This window comes from Onychostoma macrolepis, chromosome 06 (genome assembly GCF_012432095.1).
Source record: "Onychostoma macrolepis isolate SWU-2019 chromosome 06, ASM1243209v1, whole genome shotgun sequence".
NCBI lineage: Eukaryota > Metazoa > Chordata > Actinopteri > Cypriniformes > Cyprinidae > Onychostoma > Onychostoma macrolepis.
This window is the reverse complement of record NC_081160.1, coordinates 23,714,823-23,735,201: the sequence shown is the minus strand read 5'-3', so window position 1 is coordinate 23,735,201 and position 20,379 is coordinate 23,714,823. Positions and strand designations below refer to the sequence as shown.

At 35.7% G+C, this 20,379-nt stretch overlaps 1 protein-coding gene across 2 annotated transcripts; it reads right to left on the bottom strand.

Annotated features, from left to right (window-relative positions):
• Positions 1–5,546: 5,546 nt before the first annotated feature.
• LOC131542104 (FYVE, RhoGEF and PH domain-containing protein 5) lies at positions 5,547–17,959 on the bottom strand. Of its 2 annotated transcripts, XM_058778433.1 has the most exons (21): positions 17,687–17,958; positions 14,163–16,495; positions 13,588–13,693; positions 13,430–13,488; positions 13,229–13,259; positions 13,020–13,126; positions 12,778–12,898; positions 12,447–12,525; positions 12,242–12,292; positions 11,467–11,525; positions 11,270–11,341; positions 11,078–11,146; positions 9,916–9,999; positions 9,040–9,119; positions 8,856–8,949; positions 8,620–8,757; positions 7,750–7,852; positions 7,556–7,665; positions 7,191–7,313; positions 6,961–7,103; positions 5,547–6,361 (listed from the first exon to the last, which is right to left on the bottom strand). In XM_058778433.1, the coding sequence occupies exons 2-21, from the start codon at positions 16,334–16,336 to the stop codon at positions 6,325–6,327; spliced, it is 3,840 nt and encodes a 1,279-aa protein (XP_058634416.1). In that variant the 5' UTR covers positions 16,337–16,495; positions 17,687–17,958; the 3' UTR covers positions 5,547–6,324. The 2 variants fall into 2 exon arrangements, with proteins under 2 accessions (XP_058634416.1, XP_058634415.1); XM_058778432.1 differs by having other exon boundaries at positions 8,856–9,119; positions 17,687–17,959.
• Between the last annotated feature and the right edge of the window lie 2,420 nt (positions 17,960–20,379).

The following is a 20,379-nucleotide window of genomic DNA, read 5'->3' as shown; positions in this document are numbered from 1 at the left end:
CACTCTGTAAACAGCTGTCTGACAGATCAGTAATGCCTTATATGTCAGTTTCCAAAAGTAAAACAGAAGCCACATTTCTTCCCCTTCTCACCACAAACCCATGAACAGAAAAGTACTCTGTAACATTTTAAGTGGAATTACACATTTAAGTGTAAATTTATAAACAGTACCAAATAAAAGGGAAGTGGAAATATGAAAAAAAAAGAAAAGTTTTTTTATAGAGATGAGTTTATTTCCTGTGTTTTAATAGAAGAGCAGGGCAGCTGACATGATTTAGAAAATGAGATATTCCTTATATATTTATGTCCCTATGCAATGTTAGCTGTTAGATTGGGTAATGTACCTCAGATAGATCAAGAAAAGAATAGATAATGCTTTTATCTATTGTGTGATCTTATCCTCCCCCTTTCTTCATCTCTCTGCTGCAATGCAGAGGAACATAAGACACTTAAAAGACCCAAAAGTGTCACGACAATGTCACTGTGACACTGCCACAGAATCATATACACCCTCACACACATTTTCTCTCAATCTTTCTAGATCATCAGTGATATTTTCTTGGTCTGGAAATAAGAAAGAATAAAAACTTGTATTCTATCATATGTATCACCTTTGACCTTTACGTGCATATTAACAAATATCTTTCTTTAATTTATATGACCTAAAAAGATTAAACTGTTTAAAATTTACAATTTATAAATTATTTTTTTTATTAATTAATTTATCTATAAGAGCCATGCACAGTAATTACCATGCTCATGTAGGCAATTTCTGTGGTACAGGTCTCATTGAGAAAGGTGGAGTGGGTTGGCTTACAAGCAGCCTAATTAGAGATGTTTTGATTAACTATAATAATCTCAAACACACAGCTAATTATCATTAACTCAGTGTGGTCGAGTACTTTGAAGAAGCCTACTTAGGGCTGTGTGGAAGCACCCATGCACTCAAACTGAAGTGAGCATAGACAGTCTGTTACTAGAAAGGCAGGTTCCAAGCCATCCAGAACTTTAACAAGGCTTTTAATTCTCTCTGTTTCGTTTCCTTAAATACATTTTAATGCCAGTATTTAAATGCAGGGCTGATTCAACCAGACTTTCAAGTTATGTAATCAAAATAGACTCTATTTACGTTTTTAATTGTCTGAAATCCAAAAAGTGCTGTCTTCATAACTATTTTCCTTTTGGCTTATGCCACTGACCGCATGTCATATAAAATCCACACTCAACTGCTAGTGGCCCTTTCTGTTAGGGAAAGCCCACTTTTCATGGTATGAATGGTATGAAATTAAAAAAAAAAAAAAAAAAGGTCATTTATATCTCGTTTCACTTATAAATATGTCGCATTCACGAAGTGAATTTGGTTGCAAATGATTTTATATTGAATAAGGCATAACTCCTGTTGTAAATCTGTGGTAAAAACTAAAGCACAAACCTTCAGAGAAGTGAAGTGTACAGTCGTGTCAACATACACCCCCGCAAGAGAACAAGTCGTCCTCTTTAATAAAGAATCTGCAAAACAAGCAACCTAGATAGCATCGGCTGCATGCTTCCAAAATGTCCAGCAACCTAACACCATGTAATCAAAAACCTTGCCAACTGCTGGATTCAGGGGCGGACTGGGGCCAAAAAGTGGCCCTGGACTTTTTGGCACAGAGCGGCCCACCAAACCCGGTCCGCAACACACCGCACCACACCAAAAATGACTGGCATTCTTTATTATACTTTCCTGGTGTATAGCAAATAGTACATTTTTAAGAATTTTTATGAGGGACAGTTTAATATCACTATAAATACCTTATCAGTCCATATGACACTGATATCGTCTAGAAGACTTGAATAGTGCAGAATGCGGACTGTTTTTATGGTGCCTTTCTATTGGTCATATACAGTATTTGTCTTTTTGCAGCAGCTTCACATCTATCATTTTAATGAATAGAGCTCCAATTGTGGAAAAAGTATACTAATTATTTTGACGATGAAAAATACAGTAAACAGTATTGTGAAATATATAATGTTACAATTTAAAATAGCTGTCTTCTATGCGAATATATAGTAAAATATAATTTATTGCTGTGATCAAAGCTCAATTTTCAGCTTCATTACTCCAGTCTTCAGTGTCACATGATCCTTCAGAAATCATTCTAATATGCTGATTTGCTGCTCAAGAAACATTTCTGCTTATTATGAATGTTGAAAAATGTTGTGCTGCTTCATATGTTTGTGGAAAATGTGATACTATTCAGTCTTGGGTAAGATTAAAAAATATAAATCAATATGCATTAAATTTATATGTATATGCATTAAATTAAAGTGACAGTAAAGATATTTACACTTATTACGATGTACTTATATTTCAAATAAATGCTGTTCTTTAACTGAGAACCATTATACCAATAATAAAAACCATTATTAATAATTGATCACAAATAATAACTGATAATAATTAAGCAGCACATTGAGCAGCATTAAATGATTTATGAAGGGACACTGGAGAATGAAGTAATGATGCTGAAAATTCAGCTTTGATCACAGAAATAAATTACATTTGAAAATATCCTAAAATAGAAAACCACTCTTTTAAGTGTAATATTTCATAATATTATTGTTTTTACTGTATTTTTGATCAAAGAAAGCAATCTTCTTTCAAATAAATAAATAAAAAGCCTTAATTAATTCAAACTTTTAACACCAGTGTGTATATAAAATAATGCATGTGAATTAATAAGCAACTTATATTTTTATTAGGCTTATAATATAAATCACTTTCCAATGCACAGCACTCGAAAGCAAAAGTCTTCAGATTTATAATGTTCTAGAGTAAGATTGAGAATGATTTCTATAGATTTTTAAACATTTTCTTAGACACGTGAAATTACGGAAGCCTAGAGATATGTATTAACTCTTATCTCGTGTCTGCTGAAAACTGCTATGTTATGTACATTATGACGAATGACGTAAATGGCATTAAAATGTGCGTAATTCGAAAAGGCTAGTAGTTTGCATTCCTGAAAATTAATATCTGTCGTTTAACATTATTTCTTTAATCGTAAATTTTTGGCAAATATTGCTGAATTGTCTTGTCATGTTTAGCTGCTTACATCTTACCTCAGCTCGCATTCAAGTCGCACGCAGCTCAGTTTCTGTGAACAGTAAATCCCGCCTTCTACATTTTGATTGGATATTAGCAGCCTAGCATTTATTCAACATAAACCTGATTGATTTATATCTATCTATCTATCTATCTATCTATCTACACAGTATCTCACAGGAGTACACCCTCACATTTTAGTAAATATTTTATTATATCTTTTCATGTGACAACACTGAAGAAATGACACGTTGCTACAATGTAAAATAGTGAGTTTTTTGCTGTCCCCTCAAAATAACTCAACACACAGCTATTAATGTCTAAACCGCTGGCCACAAAACTGAGTACACCCCTAAGTGAAAATGTCCAAATTGGGCCCAAAGTGTCAATATTTTGTGTGGCCACCATTATTTTCCAGCACTGCCTTAACCCTCTTGGGCATGGAGTTCACCAGAGCTTCACAGGTTGCCACTGGAGTCCTCTTCCGCTCCTCCATGATGACATCACGGAGCTGGTGTATGTTAGAGACCTTGCACTCCTCCACCTTCTGTTTGAGGATGCCCCACAGATGCTCAATAGGGTTTAGGTCTGGAGACATGCTTGGCCAGTCCATCACCTTTACCCTCAGCTTCTTTAGCAAGGCAGTGGTCGTCTTGGAGGTGTGTTTGGGGTCGTTATCATGTTGGAATACTGCCCTGCGGCCCAGTCTCCGAAGGGAGGGGATCATGCTCTGCTTCAGTATGTCACAGTACATGTTGGCATTCATAGTTCCCTCAATGAACTGTAGCTCCCCAGTGCCGGCAGCACTCAAGCAGCCCCAGACCATGACACTCCCACCACCATGCTTGACTGTAGGCAAGACACACTTGTCTTTGTACTCCTCACTTGGTTGCCGCCACACACGCTTGACACCATCTGAACCAAATAAGTTTATCTTGGTCTCATCAGACCACAGGACATGGTTCCAGTAATCCATGTGCTTAGTCTGTTTGTCTTCAGCAAACTGTTTGTGGGCGTTCTTGTGCATCATCTTTAGAAGAGGCTTCCATCTGGGACGACAGCCATGCAGACCAATTTGATGCAGTATGCAGCGTATGGTCTGAGCACTGACAGGCTGACCCCCCACCCCTTCAACCTCTGCAGCAATGCTGGCAGCACTCATACGTCTATTTCCCAAACACAACCTCTGGATATGACGCTGAGCATGTGCACTCAACTTCTTTGGTCGACCATGGTGAGGCCTGTTCTGAGTGGAACCTGTCCTGTTAAATCTTCTCATAGCCTACGCCATCTTTATGTAGAGCAACAATTCTTTTTTTCAGATCCTCAGAGAGTTCTTTGCCATGAAGTGCCATGTTGAACTTCCAGTGACCAGTATGAGAGAGTGAGAGCGATAACACCAAATTTAACACACCTGCTCCCCATTCACACCTGAGACTAACGAGCCACATGACACCAGGGGGGACAGAAAATGGCTAATCGGGCCCAATTTGGACATTTTCACTTAGGGGTGTACTCACTTTTGTGGCCAGCGGTTTAGACATTAATGGCTGTGTGTTGAGTTATTTTGAGGGGACAGCAAATTTACACTGTTATACAAGCTGTACACTCACTACTTTATATTGTAGCAAAGTGTCATTTCTTCAGTGTTGTCACATGAAAAGATATAAAATATTTACAAAAATGTGAGGGATGTACTCACTTCTGTGACATACTGTATATATATATATAGGTAGAATTGACCATTTAGAGCATGATATCAGAGTAGCTGATAGAAAAAGAGAAAAAGCAAATGAAGAGAAAGGGACAGAGGGAGTTAAAATGATGAATGTGTCTCCTATTTGGGACAAGGTGTCCGTAACTTTCAGGTACTCCAGAAAACAAACTCTCATCCTTGCTCTCTCACTCTGTTCTGGGTCACATCGTCTCCTGGGGACGTGGAAGCAGGGCAATGCCAGCCCTCCCTCCTTTTCTTCATATCCCTCACACACACAGTCTCAATCTGTAATACACTTTTTAATTACTCAGTTGAAGATACTTAATCACAGAATTGCATCTCTAAAATTCACTCTCTGTGGACTCAACCTGACTGTGGTTGAAAATAAAACTTTAAAGATGTTGAGGGATTCAGAAAAAAGTTACAGAGCTATTTTATAAACTATTGGTTTATCCTAAAGTATGTCTACCTGAACCTAAGCTGCTCTTGAATGATTTGCATCATGAAATACATTTGAATGGAACAGAATTTAATTGAAATGAACCACGTAGGGAACCATCACACATAGCGCTGACTACCATACAGTTGATGGTTTTATTTCAACAGTGGTCAACCCCATAGGCATCATATGCATAACCACATTAGAGAAGCAAGTTTTAACACACAAAGTAGGATAAAATAGGAAGTTGAGGCACTAGTGAGGTTTGGAAACCAAAGTGAACACAGTAACACCACACTCAAGTAAAGTTTAAAGTTTACTCAAATGATACAGTGACAATTAATCCTTCAGACAAACTACTTATACATTACTCATAAATATACATTAAGCCCTCATATTGTAATTATAAAATGGCAAGTGAACAGACTGGCAGTTTAGACAAAAGGTAAGTAAATTAAACATTACAGTACATCATTATCAAGTGCAACGAGAATACCAGCTCAGTTGCTAAATACTAACTATCAATCCAATGTTACTCTTTCTGATTGTTGTAGAAGTCATTGTCCAAATAACAGACAGCAGTATACAAGGAAATATAATCCAGACATGAGAGGAGGACATAAAGAAAATGCCACCAAATAAAGAAAATGGGCTCAAATTCACACCAGTTCCCATATTTAGAAATTGTCCTAATAAATTTTAGTGCACTGGGGTATTGCATAATATACTGTATATCACATTGTATAATGGTTAAGTTAATCAACATCGCACTGGTTCTAAAATGTTCTTATCTAAATGACAGCTGGAAGTGCTACAGTGTGCCTTTTAAAGTGTGTCCACAGCTCAACGAGGTCTTTGGAAGAAGTATTTGGCACAAAATAAATGTCTGAGTGTGAGCATTTTGTTCCCTTGGTGTTCCAAAAATATGTCTGTTGCGTCACGTTAGCGTAGGGATGGTTGATTACACCCTCAGTCACACTGGGTTGTGATTTTTGAATGTGACGTGAAAATGCATCGCTCTCAAATGATCAATAACAGATTTAATTGCTCATATGAGAAGACAAAAGCAGGACAGCAGATGCTACAGGACTGTAGCCTCTTCCATGGCATTGACCCATCTGGAATAGAGCAGAATTTGCACATTATGTAATTGTGGAACACGTTATGTATAACGTTTTAATGTTTTTGAAAAACAAAATTGAAAAATGTTTTTATGCTAAATTTTGAGAAAAAAAAAAACAGTAAAAACAGTAATATTGCAAAATATTTTTTACAAACTTTACATTTTATTTAAATTTTCTGAAATATATTTTAAAATGTAATTTAATTTAAATGTAATTTATAAAGCTGAATTTTCATCAGTCAATACTCCAGTCGTTAATGATGCGTGATCCTTCAGAAATCTACTGTAATATACTGATATGGTGCCCGAGAAACATTTCTTATTATTATCAACAGTTGTGCTACTTAATATTTATGAAATGGGGATACATTATTTTCACTTTGATAAATAGCGAGTTCAAAAGAACAGCATGTATTTGAAATCTTCTGTAACAATATTAACAATATTAAAATCTTTAATGTCTGATCTATTTAATGAATCCTTGCTGAATGAAAGTAATAATTTCTTTCAAAAATATATAAAGCTTACTAATCCCAATGCTATATGTACACATTATAAATTGCTGTATTGTGTGAATGTAATATGTATTTTAACCTCAGTGCAGTGTGACTGTCCTGGGCTCTGAACGTGTAGAAGAGAGTGCTTTTGTGGTACAGCTGAAACATGCTGCTCTCCCCTTCAACCTCTGACCTCACAGAGAAACCCAAGAGAGGAAGGGTCTCGCATGCAACCCTCTCCTTATATAAAAGAAAAAGACACAGGGAGAGATTAGGAGCTGCATGTTGAAAGTTAAAGTGTGCAATAAACGTGACTGTGTGCATTACCTCAGGCTGTGGGTATGCATAGAGAACTTTATCTTTCAGGAGGAACCACAGGCTTCTCCAACTTCTCTTGCTGTTCCTGTACCTCTGCAGGGTTCCACTCATCACCTCATCAGACACTGTCTCCTGGGCAACAACACATGATGTTTCACCCCAAATCCAAAGGAAAAAATAAAACTTAAAAGAATAAAAATTGGAATGGGTGTAATTGTAATTTTAATGGTCTTAAAATAAGACTCTTTTAATAGCAACACTCAATAAAACTCTTTTGTGTTATAATCAAACAATTCAGAATGAGATCAGAGTAAAACATGATCCACTGGACCGATATTTAGTCCAAAGATATTAATCTAGAGGTTATGGGATACCTGATTGAAAGACAGTTGGCCTTTGCGGCTTCTCCACAGACTCGATGGATGAATGTTTTGGAAGACAGAAGAGAGAGGTCGACTGGAGCTCTCTGTTATTATGGCAACATCTCTCAAACAAATGCACACACAATTATGATGAGAGTCACGCATAACTATGTTTAATTACTCAATGAAAGATATTGAGGTTGTACCATGCTTACGCAGCTCAGTGTAACAATGATCACACACTTTGGCACGTCTGTTCTTCATATATTTGAGGGGGAATTTGTTCCTGCAACAATCTCTGCAGAAAATCTATAAACAATATAAGATGAGAAAATCACAATAAATAAAGCTATAAATAGTGGTTCTCTATGCAAAATGAAAATTTGCTGAGAAGTTATTCACCCTCAGGTCATCCAAGTCATAGAGGAGTTTGTTTGTCATCTGAACAGATTTGGAGAAATTTAGCATTACAATACTTGCTCACCAATGGATCCTCTGCAGTGAATGGATGCCGTCAGAATGAGACTTGAAATAGCAGATAAAACATCACAATAATCCACAACTCCAGTCCACCAATTAACGTCTTGCTGTGTGCTTGTAATAGACAAATCCATTATTAGGAGGTTTTTAACTTCAAACTGTTGATTCTGGATAGAGCCTCTATCCAGATTATTGCTTTCTCCAGTGAAAAGTCTTGTCTGAATCAGGAGAGAAATACGCACAGATCAAGCACCAGTTACAAGCGAAAACAGTCCAAAACCGTTCTAAACAAATATCAGTGGACAACAGGGGATGGACATTTTCACTGGAGGAAGCGGTATTATGGATATTTTATTAAGAAGTGACAGTTTAAAGGTAAAAACATAATGATGAACTTGTTTATTACAAACATGCTGCTTTTATCAGCTGTTTGGGCTCTCATTCACTGAAGAGGATTCACTTGTGAACAAGTGATGCAATGCTAAATTTCTTTAAATCTGTTCCAATGAAGCAACAAACTCATCTACAGCTTGAATAGCCTAAAGGTAAGTACATTTTCATTTTTAGGAAAACTATTCCTTCAAGTGTATTTGTACCTTGCCGCAGGCATGGCAGTGATGTCTTCTGTTTGTGAGGCTGAAATGTGAGTGACAGTTCATGCAAACTGTCACCTGAGAAACAGACAGCAGAGGAGGAGCGTTCTCGCCAAGACACATCTCTGGACCATCCACTAACTAAAACACAAGACACATATAATTTCACAACAGGAAACAAAATGTCAACTCTTTCAGGTGTTGACATTTTAATCGCACTGTATTTAAAGCTTCCTCACCCCAAAACAGTGTACTGGGACTCCTGATACAGGGCCGAGATTCACTAATGTCCGATTCAGTGTAGCAAACCAGCCGTCTCGTTCAGTGCAGGAGCTGGACACAGGAACACATGCATGAGTCACACTGCACATACATACACTATATATGTTTGTGTGAATGTTTGAGTTTGTGTATGTCACTTGCTTGGCAGACAAAGTGATGCTTATATCTTTCACGTCTATCTTCAATGCGCTCTGAGCATTCTCTATAGGAGGCTTGCTGACCTGCAAGACAAAAAAAGTGAAAAGGATTAATAATTATAATTCACTCACTGTCTGGGGTTCAGACAAATTTAATGAGGCACTTAAGGTTCTACAAGAAGAGAAAATGAAATAAGGTATAAAACTTAGAAATAGACAAAATAAATACATGAAAGAACTTTTTTGAACATTTTCATACATATAAATTGAAACTAGAAAAAGATGAAGATCTGACATATTTTACATATTTTCTTTTCTTATTTTATTCTCTTTTGTATTATACATTTGTCCTTTTTCTTTTAGTTTTGTTTTCTCATTTTGTTTTATTTTATGCATTTTAATTTCTTATTCTGTTAGATATTAGTTTTTACTATTTATATGACATTTATGGGTTTTCGATAAAGCACTTTGTAAAGACTTTTTTAAAAGGCTATATAAATAATGCTATACATAGATACAACCCATGTTATTTTTGTATTATTCATATATTATTAGACTATTTCTTAATATTTTTAATACAGTTTTAATTTAATATTTTCAGTATTCATTTCATTTTAGTAATTTTGTTAAATGCTTTTGTCTTTTTTTGCTTTATTTTCATTTCATTTTTATTTTAATAATTCTGGTACTTATTTTATTTTGGTTGGTTTTTAATAGTTTTAGTTAAAAATAACAACACTGCTTATAATTAGTGTCTTGAGCACTAAATACGCATTAGTGTAAAGTGCATTAGTGTTCTCCCTATTGAGAAAAGATGGTTTCCAAGAACTATTATACATGAATAAACACTAGAAGTGTCTGTGAATGTTGCCAGCTTTACCTCCATCCCTGCCAATGGTAATCTGTTGATGAGTCTATATTTGCCATCTTGCTGAGGATATGTGTACAGCATTATGTCATTCATCTGAAAATGTCAAAAGTAACAAAATGCATAACATTCACAACATACAAGCACACATAACTACTTTGATATTTGCATACCACAACAGTTAATCTGAGTGGGTCACTGTAATAAATGTTCACCACAAGGGGGCGTTAAGCGGTTGCTTTGCTGCATCACTGCTCTGTCCATCAGTAACCACAGGCAATGTTTGTATTAAGGCAAGTTGTTACAGCAAGGCATGATAACATAGTGATTAAAACAAAACTCAAACGTGCATTTAAGCTGTGATTTAACAAAGTGAATACTAATTCGCTAAGATACTTATTTCTCTGTGAAATAGAATTATTAGTCATCAATTACTCAGTCTGATGCCATTTTTATTTGTTCAAACAACTGCCAAATCACGTGTACATTATTCTGGGTTATCATAGGCACTGAAGAATACATCTATACAGCTAAACACAACCAAAATTAATCTTTGTAGCCAGGATGTTGTGCAAACACTGAATTTAGACGTCCCTTCCTACCATCAGATACTGCCTGATAAGGCAGCATATTTTGTCTTCTGAAATGTTAATCAATGGTGCATATGAAATGTCACAGACGGTCTCCTGCATCAAGCAATAAAATATGAGGGATATTCAAGTTCAGCACTCTGGGGGCCATGTGCCCGTCTCAGCGCACAACTGTCCGTCTGGCTGAAAAGTCTACAGTATACAGTTTTTCTGACAGCCCATCTCACGGCCATCCTGTCACCCTCTGTTCTGTTATCTCAACATATTGCTTTGTCCCTGTTCCCACAGACTTATTCTGGGGTGAGAACAGCACAGCAATAACAATAGCACATGTAGACATAAACACACACACAGAACAACATCCCGTCAGGAAACTCTAAAAACAAGTAAAATAGCTCACAAACACAAAGGAGAGACACTAGAGACCGCACAGAAAGAAAGCAAATGAGTCTCTTGCATGATCAACTTTGGCAATCTCATCTCAGCTACTAAAAGTCATATATACTCTAACACCTTTCTTCTAAAAAAATGTATCTTTGATAATTAAGTTGCGAAATTAATGTAAATAAAATAAAATCACATACCAAGAAAAGGTGACGTGGCTGCTTGCACTTTCTGCTGACCTTCATTAAAGTGCCCTCTTTCACAAACACCTAGGGCAAAGATAAAGATAGAGATTAAGACAACCTTACTCATTACAGCTTTAAAACCCCCAAAATTTCAGAGAAATTGATCGGATGAAGGGTATGTGATCAGTGAGCGATTGAATTTCTCACCCTCCCAGGTTGTAGGAGATCTGTCAGACCCAGAACACTGTGTTCAATATGGACCAAACGCAGGAGATCTGCCTAAGAGAGAAAAATCATGCAAAAATGCCCTTACATGGCAGAGCAGTGTCATTTACACAAATTTCTTTGGTTTCATACACACAGACTATCTCGTAAGCACATAAGGCCAAAAAACACATACTTACTCCATTCTTAAGGCTCTCATTGGCATCATGAGCAATATCTGAGACCACAACCAAAGCATCTGAGGGGAAAGAGTTATAGCGAGGGACAGATTAATATTTTATACATGTACATTTTCAATATACATAAAAATACACACAAACATATAATAAATACTACATATATTGTACATAGAACTGAATGTATATTAAATTTCTGCATTAAATAATTATTGAATATATTAAATATTTCCTTAAAAAAATAGGCCATCTCAATAAATGATTAAAAACTGCATAAATAATAATTACACAATAATTAGAACATATATAAAATTAATGAATAAAAATAAATGTATATTGTGTCACACTGCAGAACTTAACAGAACATCCTCCCTTACAAACAGGTACTCTCTTACAGCAGCACCTCATAAATAAATTACCCTCATATATAAATGATGCAGAAAGGCTTGTTTAAAAAGATTATTGAAATTCCATGATGGGGTCAAAGGTCATTTGCCTTTTGTGAAACTATCTAGAAGATCAGAGATATGTTGTTGCTTAAGCAAATCAATTATACACACACTGAGCGATAAGACCAAAGTATTCGTTTGTAATTGCATACATGTCAAGATAAGAATCAAACATCAGTTTCTTAAAATTGATGAAACCTCCATTAGGAAACAAAATGGCTCTCTCATTTACTGTAATCCAAGAGACACAGAAAAAAATAAGATAAGAAAAAAAGTACAATGCTGATGCTGTTAAGATACTGTTGTCTGTGAGTAATGCTGAGATTTACTTTGTGTATTTTCAAACTCTCTGGAGTCTGGTAAGAGGTTGTTCAGGTAGTCTGTTGGGGAAAAAAACAACAAAAATAAAGCAATACTACAGGTGTTGGTATAAAAATTACAGGACAAAAATAAATATATATTTTTTTAAATATTTAAATTGATAAGAATTAATAAGTATATAAAGTTATTAGTTAAAAAGTATTTAGGAGTCACCTGTTAGCAGCATACGGTATTGTAGGATGCGCACAATGACCTGCAGCAACTGCTTTTTCAGAGTCTCTGCATCTGGTAGCTGAGATATAAAACACACGCTATAGTACATAGATATACTGTATATTTAAATACATGCCATCTGAGTAAATGAACACACAACTCAAACACATTTATGTGTAATAATACAATACAAAACACAGTCAAAACACACAGTACAGTCTGAACACATGTACAACAGTGGCAGGTTGATGGATATGCCTAATAATAAGAATAGATTTGGTTCAGTTAGAGTTGTCAATCAATGCAAACAAAAACATCACATATCCCTTACTGTGCTTTGTATGTGTTCCAGATAATTCATTTTTTCATCATAGTGACTGATGTAAGAAGAGAAAATGGAAAACTCTGTCTTCTTTGCCAGGATGATTTCAGCAATACCTTCATTCTGATCCCTGATGAGTGGAGTGAAATGCATAAAACAGATGAAATGACGACAGATGGACATCATTTGAAGATGATAAACAATTGAAGTTAGCATATGCACATGCATGTGCGTGGGTGAGAGTGTCTTACCATTCTTTTAAGCGAGTCTCCAGTAATGTGTGGATATTTTGGTGGAGAGTATAAATATCAGGTACCTCTGTCCACACTGTCATCAGCCTCTCATCCGCTTCAACTGACTATTGTGTGAAAGTGAGGGAGAAAAATAAGAGAGTTCACCTTCATCACTATTTTTTTGACTTCACACAACACAATGTCAGTGAGAAATATGAATGATCCACCTCACAGAGAAGTTGTAAAGTCTTGACATGCCTTAAAATGAAGAAAAAGAAGCATGGTCATAATAATATAGCGATTTCTATTAAATACAGACATTTTTCAAACACAAACTTGCACCCACTAAATGGTAATTGTTTTGTGAATGATTAAATTAATTTCTGCCAATCTACTCATAGACTTCAGCTGTTGTTTTCATGACTTACTGGGCCTCACTGTCCAGAAGCTCTTTGGCACTATAGAAAGCCCTGGAACAGTTGACAATCTGAAATAAAATGGCAATAAATTAAATTAAATTTACTGACTTACAATAAATTAAAACAAATCAATGCAAGACACATAGAAACACTCATAATAAACTTACCAGTTTGGCAGATGCCTTTGTCTTTTTCTCTTGTGTACAAGCCACACCCACAGACACACCCACTGTTCCATCTTGTCTCACATTAGGAGAACAGAAAGTGTAGAGGCTAAATAACAGAAAAAGTAGAATCATGACATTCACAAAAAATAAATAAAAAATAAACTACCAAGCTATGCAATAACCTTTAGTTAGCAGGAATGCAATACTTTGAGCTTTTAAGGACTAACATATAGATTAAGAGGGTTGCAAAACCGTCTAGTAAATTTATAAAGTAAATGGGGTGGCTTTATATCATTATGTAAACACATTTTTCTAAAACGTCCAGGTTGTAAAATGCTAAAACAAACTTAAAGATCTAACTAAAAGATCTAACATGCTTGCAATATGTTAAATAACACATTTGCTTATGATTCCAACTTTTTATGCTGTTTATAGCATGTCTAGTTTCACTAAACTGAAACATACCGAAGAAGAAAAAACATTTATTTTCCACTATGGTATTGCAATTAATCCTGAGCTTCATATTAATAATATAAACATATTTGAACGATATACCAATACATAAACAATTGTACCTATCCGTCTCTTGCTCAGATGGCTGACATTTGCCCTGGAAGCCCGGCAGACTGCTCATGTCTACGTAACCATCAGTATCACTGGTTGAACTCTGATTTCGTTGACTCTGAATGACTGGATTCAGGAGGCGAATCTGCACATTCTCATAGTGAGAAGCAGCATTTTGAACGTTCTCGTAATCTGAAGAGTCTGTATTGGGAGATGAGAAAGATCGAGGTTTGGAAAGCGGATGGGGCTCAAAGAGAGACCCTAGCTCCATAGAAATGGTGCTTGAAGCCAAATCATTATTTAGGGTTAAGTTTAGCTTCTGTTTTTGTCTATTTTTTTGGAAGACAAATGAAGAAGGGGACATAGGTGGCGTGCAATCTGGAGTGCTCTGCAACTCCGGGCTGCCCATGTTATGCCTGATAAAATCCAAGTGTTTGCATGACCCTTGTGGACTTGACTCAGATGAGGACCTGGAAGAGACGGAGCGATTATCCATAATGCTTTTACGATCTGATTTCCTAAGGAACCGTAACGGCAGAAGGTATCGCTTGAACCCAAAATCAGGCTTCTTGCAAGAAGCGGAGACTTCATTCGGGAGGGATGGAGAACTTTTTCTGATCGGTCGCTTTGTGATGGATGCCAGTTCAAATGGGGGTGGTATATCAACTCGAGTGACTTTAGCCAAGTTTGAGGTGCCTTGTGAAAGACATCCTAATGAGCCTGTCAGTGCAGGTCTACTATCTCCAAGGAAACGCTGATCTGTATAGAAGGTGCCTGGGTGTAGCAGAAGCCGCCTATTTCCTGTCGCAGGGCTACTCATTAGGTCAACTCTCTTACTGGGGGTTTCCACAGATATAGAGCGAGTCATAAAGTACTTCCTGTTCTGAAGGAAATCTTTGGCTTGGATTTTTGGCTCCGTTTCTTCATAGACATGATCTACTGTGAGTTCTTTTCCCTCAAATCTACTCAAGTAGTCACTTGCAACCCCTTCTTCTTGTTCTTCCCCAATGCTCTCTTCTTCTTGATTTTGTTGTAAACTTTGGCCTTGGCTTTCTGATTTCTGTTGAATGAGCGAGAAAGCATTGATGGCATCAAGATTTAAGGTGGCAGGTATCGCTTCGTCATGTTTAACCACATATTTGTTACAGTAGTTATGATTTGTATCTGCTATATCATCATCTGAGAACTTTTCAGAGCCAGAAAATGGCTGAGAAGAAGAAGAATTTGAAAAAGACGTCAGATCGGACTCAAGGAGAGTTTCACCTCCACTGTTTGACGAAGGACAGTCTGGAGAGTCGATAGCAGCTGAAGGATCCTGAGATGCACTGTCATCTGATAAATAATGGTTTCCTTTTTCTTCCATTTGCTCTTTTTCTAATTGTATTTCATCATCCTCTTCCTCAATGGAAGTTGAAGACAAATCAGAGCCGTTTAATCCCTCCTCCAAAGTAAGCATCATAATACCTCCATTGGCTTTGTCCTCCGTTTCTGTTATTTGGAGAGGTTCTCTTTGTTCAAAAAGGTCACACTCTGAAAGTCCATCTTTGTCTGCTAATGCTTCACCTGCATCACAAATATCGGGGAACATCCCATCTATGTCTTCTTCACTTGAAAACATTCTGCCTGGGACTATACCATTTGGGTAAAATGCTTCAATGAAAGTTTTACTGAGGCAAATTTCATCATACAGGAATCTGTCTGTGTTTGCAATGCATCCATAAACAGCATTAGAAGCCAACTGAACATCACTAGAGCTTTTATGTGATGTTGATACACCATTTTTAGTCAGTCTCCATGCTATCTTTCCAGTGTCCTCTACTTCAATCTGATCGGTCTCTATATTATCATCTACGTCTCTTTTACTGCATGAATCAGAGAGAAGGTCCATCGACTCTTCCTCATCCTCTGACTTATATGTTTCACCTTCTTCAAAACCCTCCACCAAATCTAAATCAATTCCCTGTGCTAATTCATCCCCACATCCTAACTCATCTCCCTGTTCCACAATAACATCTGGTTCTGTCTCTTCTGCTTGCATTGTCTTTTCCGAATGTATTATTGTCTCTGTCTTCCTCTCTTGTGACCCCTCCTGTTCCAGAACTATTTTTCCATGCATTTCCGTCATATGCTCTCTTGAGTTTGGGGGCCTTCGGTTTTTGTTAGTGTGAAGCATATTGAAGTACATGTTTGAACTGAGATGATGCTGGAGATTTTTTCTTGGTTTGGATGCAATTTTTGGTTTGGGTTCTTGATTATCACAGAATTATTCAGAAATAGGTGGTTGATATTGCCCCTTTAAGAGAGGCTCAGCCTGGAAGTGTCCTCTGGGGCCCAGGAAATGCTCCTGAAACACAATAAGAAAACATTAATATTTACAAAAATAGCTTTTACTGGAGAGTAGCATTGTGAACATTGTAACAATTTGGGGCATCAAAAAATAGTTCCATCCTCACAGTAAAAATTATAATTTCCTTGAAGATTGCTGGAAAATGTAAATACTATTTCTGTCTTCGCATTTCAAAATTTTGTGTATTATTTAATTTAATTGTTTGTGAAATTTATTGCAACTTCTGGATGAAAATTGTTTTTAGGGTGATTTATGTGTTAAGGTTTTCTGTTTACAGTTGAATAAAACAGACTGCAGCTATGCACAAAATATAAAAAATAAAATAGAAATTTACAATAAAAATCAGACTTTAGATATCACATATGATACATGTACAGTTATATAAAGATATGCATAATGTGTTTGAAAAGAGGTTAATTTACATTAACTTGACACATTTAAACGTTTTGCTTTATTTTCTAAGGTCACAGTAAACACTCTACATTTTTAAACTGCATATTCAATATTTATATGTAGCCTACTTTTTGCCTTTTAAACATATATTTTATAATTTTACCCTTGTCACAGACCTAAACTTTAAATGTTAAACTAAATCCATCATAAAAATTATGATCTACAACATCATAAAAATTATGATCTACACAAAGTGAAATACACCATTTAAATAGGCTACTGTATGTATTGTACATATTGTAATTTTCACTACAGGATGTTTCAAACGCAGCTTACTATGATGGAAATTGTTTTGTTAATGTCTTCAAAAAAAAATTACGTACGTCCACAGCCAGGGCCAAAAGTGACCATATAGGACCATATAGAAATAGGCTATTATCATAAGAAAAATATTAATATGTTACGCTCAAAACAGTGCTGGCTTTTTGGTTAAGCAAATAACACATCGTATGTTCTTCATGAGGCGCAAACAGAATCTTTTGAAATATTTAAATATCTTATCAATGTAATCAGAGTAGCTGTACATTACTCCATATAGCACAATACAATGACAAAGTGGAATTCTCGAGAAAAACTAAACTAAATGCGCACTAAAATATTGAAAAGTGGGCAACTCTAAACTCAATATTATTTCACATACTTTCAGACATTTAAATTTCCCACAGACACATATTCATATTTTCCTAAATAAAGTTATCATACTTGGTTTTCGTTATTATCACGTTAAAAACTCACCTGCGCTCATCGTCGAACATCATCTGGGATCTGAGACACGGCAGTGACAGGTCAAATTCATTTGAGCACGATGAAATCGTAATCCAGGGAGAATTTACACAAGATTACAACATGAGATTAGGCCTTTATATATCAACTACTGCATTCTCCTACTTCATCTTGCGATATAACTGCAGTACAGGAGAGCAGGCGCTCAGCACGAGCATGAGCACGAGCACACACACAAACACTCACGCGACGAGACGAGACTTTTTGCCTTGACTTCCTGAGGAAAGGGCGTCAGGACAAAAAGCAAAAACAGGAGTTTTGTAAATCAAGGCAAAATTTCTTTTTTTTTTTTTATTGATAGCCTATATAGTGTATAGGGATATGTGGGTCATTCTTCATTTGTGGTGGCAAGTGTCGTCCTCTACTTTACAACAGTTGAAATAAACTTGTGTTTGCATGTTTGTATTCTGTAGGGTAAACACAATTTGTGCACTGTTAATAGTTAATTTTTTTGGTTTTAAAATACATATTTAATTGGGTTTTAGAGATTGCATTTGTAACAAAATATGGATGTTCCCGCCATACCTTAGAGAGGTATCAAGGAATGTAATTGCAACAATATAAAATTTTTAACACAAATAAAGTGGTTATATTGTGAATATAGATTTTATTTAACATGTACAATTTTATTCAATTGTTTTAAAAAATACTTATTTTGTTATATTTAAGAAAAAAAGTTGTGTCCCCCAAATTCATGTCTGTGGTGTTACAACAATTGATGTCATCCCTTTAAGAAAAGGGAGAATTCTATTTGGACTACTTCCTGTGTGTAAAGGTCATTGCAGGTGCTGGTTGATCTGAGGGGTGCATTGGGAGTACATTCTTTCTTATTAATTTTCTTAAATTTAGCTAAATTTCTGACAATTTCACATGTAACACTTTATTAGTGTCTGTGGTGTTATGTTGATAACTTGCAGATCTGATATATTTTAATCAAAATTTTGATAAATACATACTTATTAATATTTTCAAAATGTCCCCTGATCTTGAAATCATCATGATGACAGCCTCCATTTTAAAAAAGTCTGGATTTAGGCTGATTTGTCTGTGGTGTTACTGTCTTTTCTGGTAACACCACAGAGCCTGTAGTAACTTGCAATATAAAGTCTGTGGTGTTAATTCAAAATGACATAGACATAAGTGGCTGTGTCACCAGTGTTTGATTGAAATTATTTAAAAATCTAAATGTTCTTAAGCTTTCATTTTAACGGATATAGTATATTAAACTAATTTTAAATGCATAGCAATATATTTTATTAGAAAAAAAAAACAAGCATTTTTACAAATTCTGCCTCTCATTTGCCACCCCAATTGAAGAATGACCCATATATAAATTTGGCCACGTAGTTCAGGAGCACAGATCTAATACACAGATTTGACAGATTTTTCTAAGCCTGTATCTCACACAATATATAATAAATATAATATATATTTAAAATAAATATTAAAAATAGAAACTGGACTTTGGTCAAAGCTATTTGAGGGAGTATGGCCTTTTGCTTTACAGGAAATAGCCCCCTTATCCTGCATAACCTTCCTCAACAACAGACATCCAAAGAGCAGAATATTCTATGTTCTAATATTTCATTTTCTATGAACTCGTCCCTAGTAACAATTTAAAGAAAAATCATACTCAGCATAACTAATCCATAATGCTCCAAAACACACACTTTTTTCTTTGGACTCTCCATAGACGTAATGGTTTTTATAGTGTACAAACTGTATTTTCTATTGCCCTACACCTAAACCTACCCCTTACAGGAAACTACTGGCAATTTTTGAATTTCATAAAACACCATTTTGTATGTTTTTTAAGCTTTTTCTTTTACGGGGACACAGAAAGTGTCCTCATAAACCATGTTTACGTTGTAGTGCCCATGTCATTATACACATTTGTATCCTTGTAAACCATATATAGCCTACCAGTACACACACACACACACAAGCATTAATCTGATTTTGATATTCAGATTAGATCACTGAAGTGAATGCAGAAAAACAGCATCGGGACTACAGAATATCTTTTAATGTAAATCTCTCATACTAATGTCAAGATCACAGGTTAAAACCATAGTTCAGATGTCAGTGTCTGTTTGTAAATGCAAAAAAATGGCTAAGCAAAGCAAAGCTACTGTAGCACTGACCAAAGGTCTAGCATCATTTGTTTGTTGACGTTAACTTCAGCTGCAACTTGTGAAGTGACCAATAAGTTGATCCAGGAGTAAAATCTGCAACTGTTATTTTTACATTCATGATTAATAGTAGGAAGCCATTTCTATAGGCTTAAATAAGGCCATGACATTTTCCCAACTGCTCTACAGAAATATGCTTCCTTCCTCAAACGTCTTTAGCCTGAGTTTAGTCTGGGTTAGTATGAACATTCAATTCTCTGGGAGAAAAGTACAATGAAAGAGGTAAACAACCTAACTTTAACTTAATACTTATTTTATTGGATGTAATGTTATTTGCAATAGATCCATCTTGTTTCTAAAATGACAGATGTTTTAGTAATATCCTGGGTACTGAGTGCAGAAACGTGTGTATATTATGAGATGTCCTTCTGTATTAGACTGTTTATGTCTTTATTGCAGCATGAATGTTTTCCTTTTTATTTCTTCCAGATTTTAGCAAATCACTTGTGATGA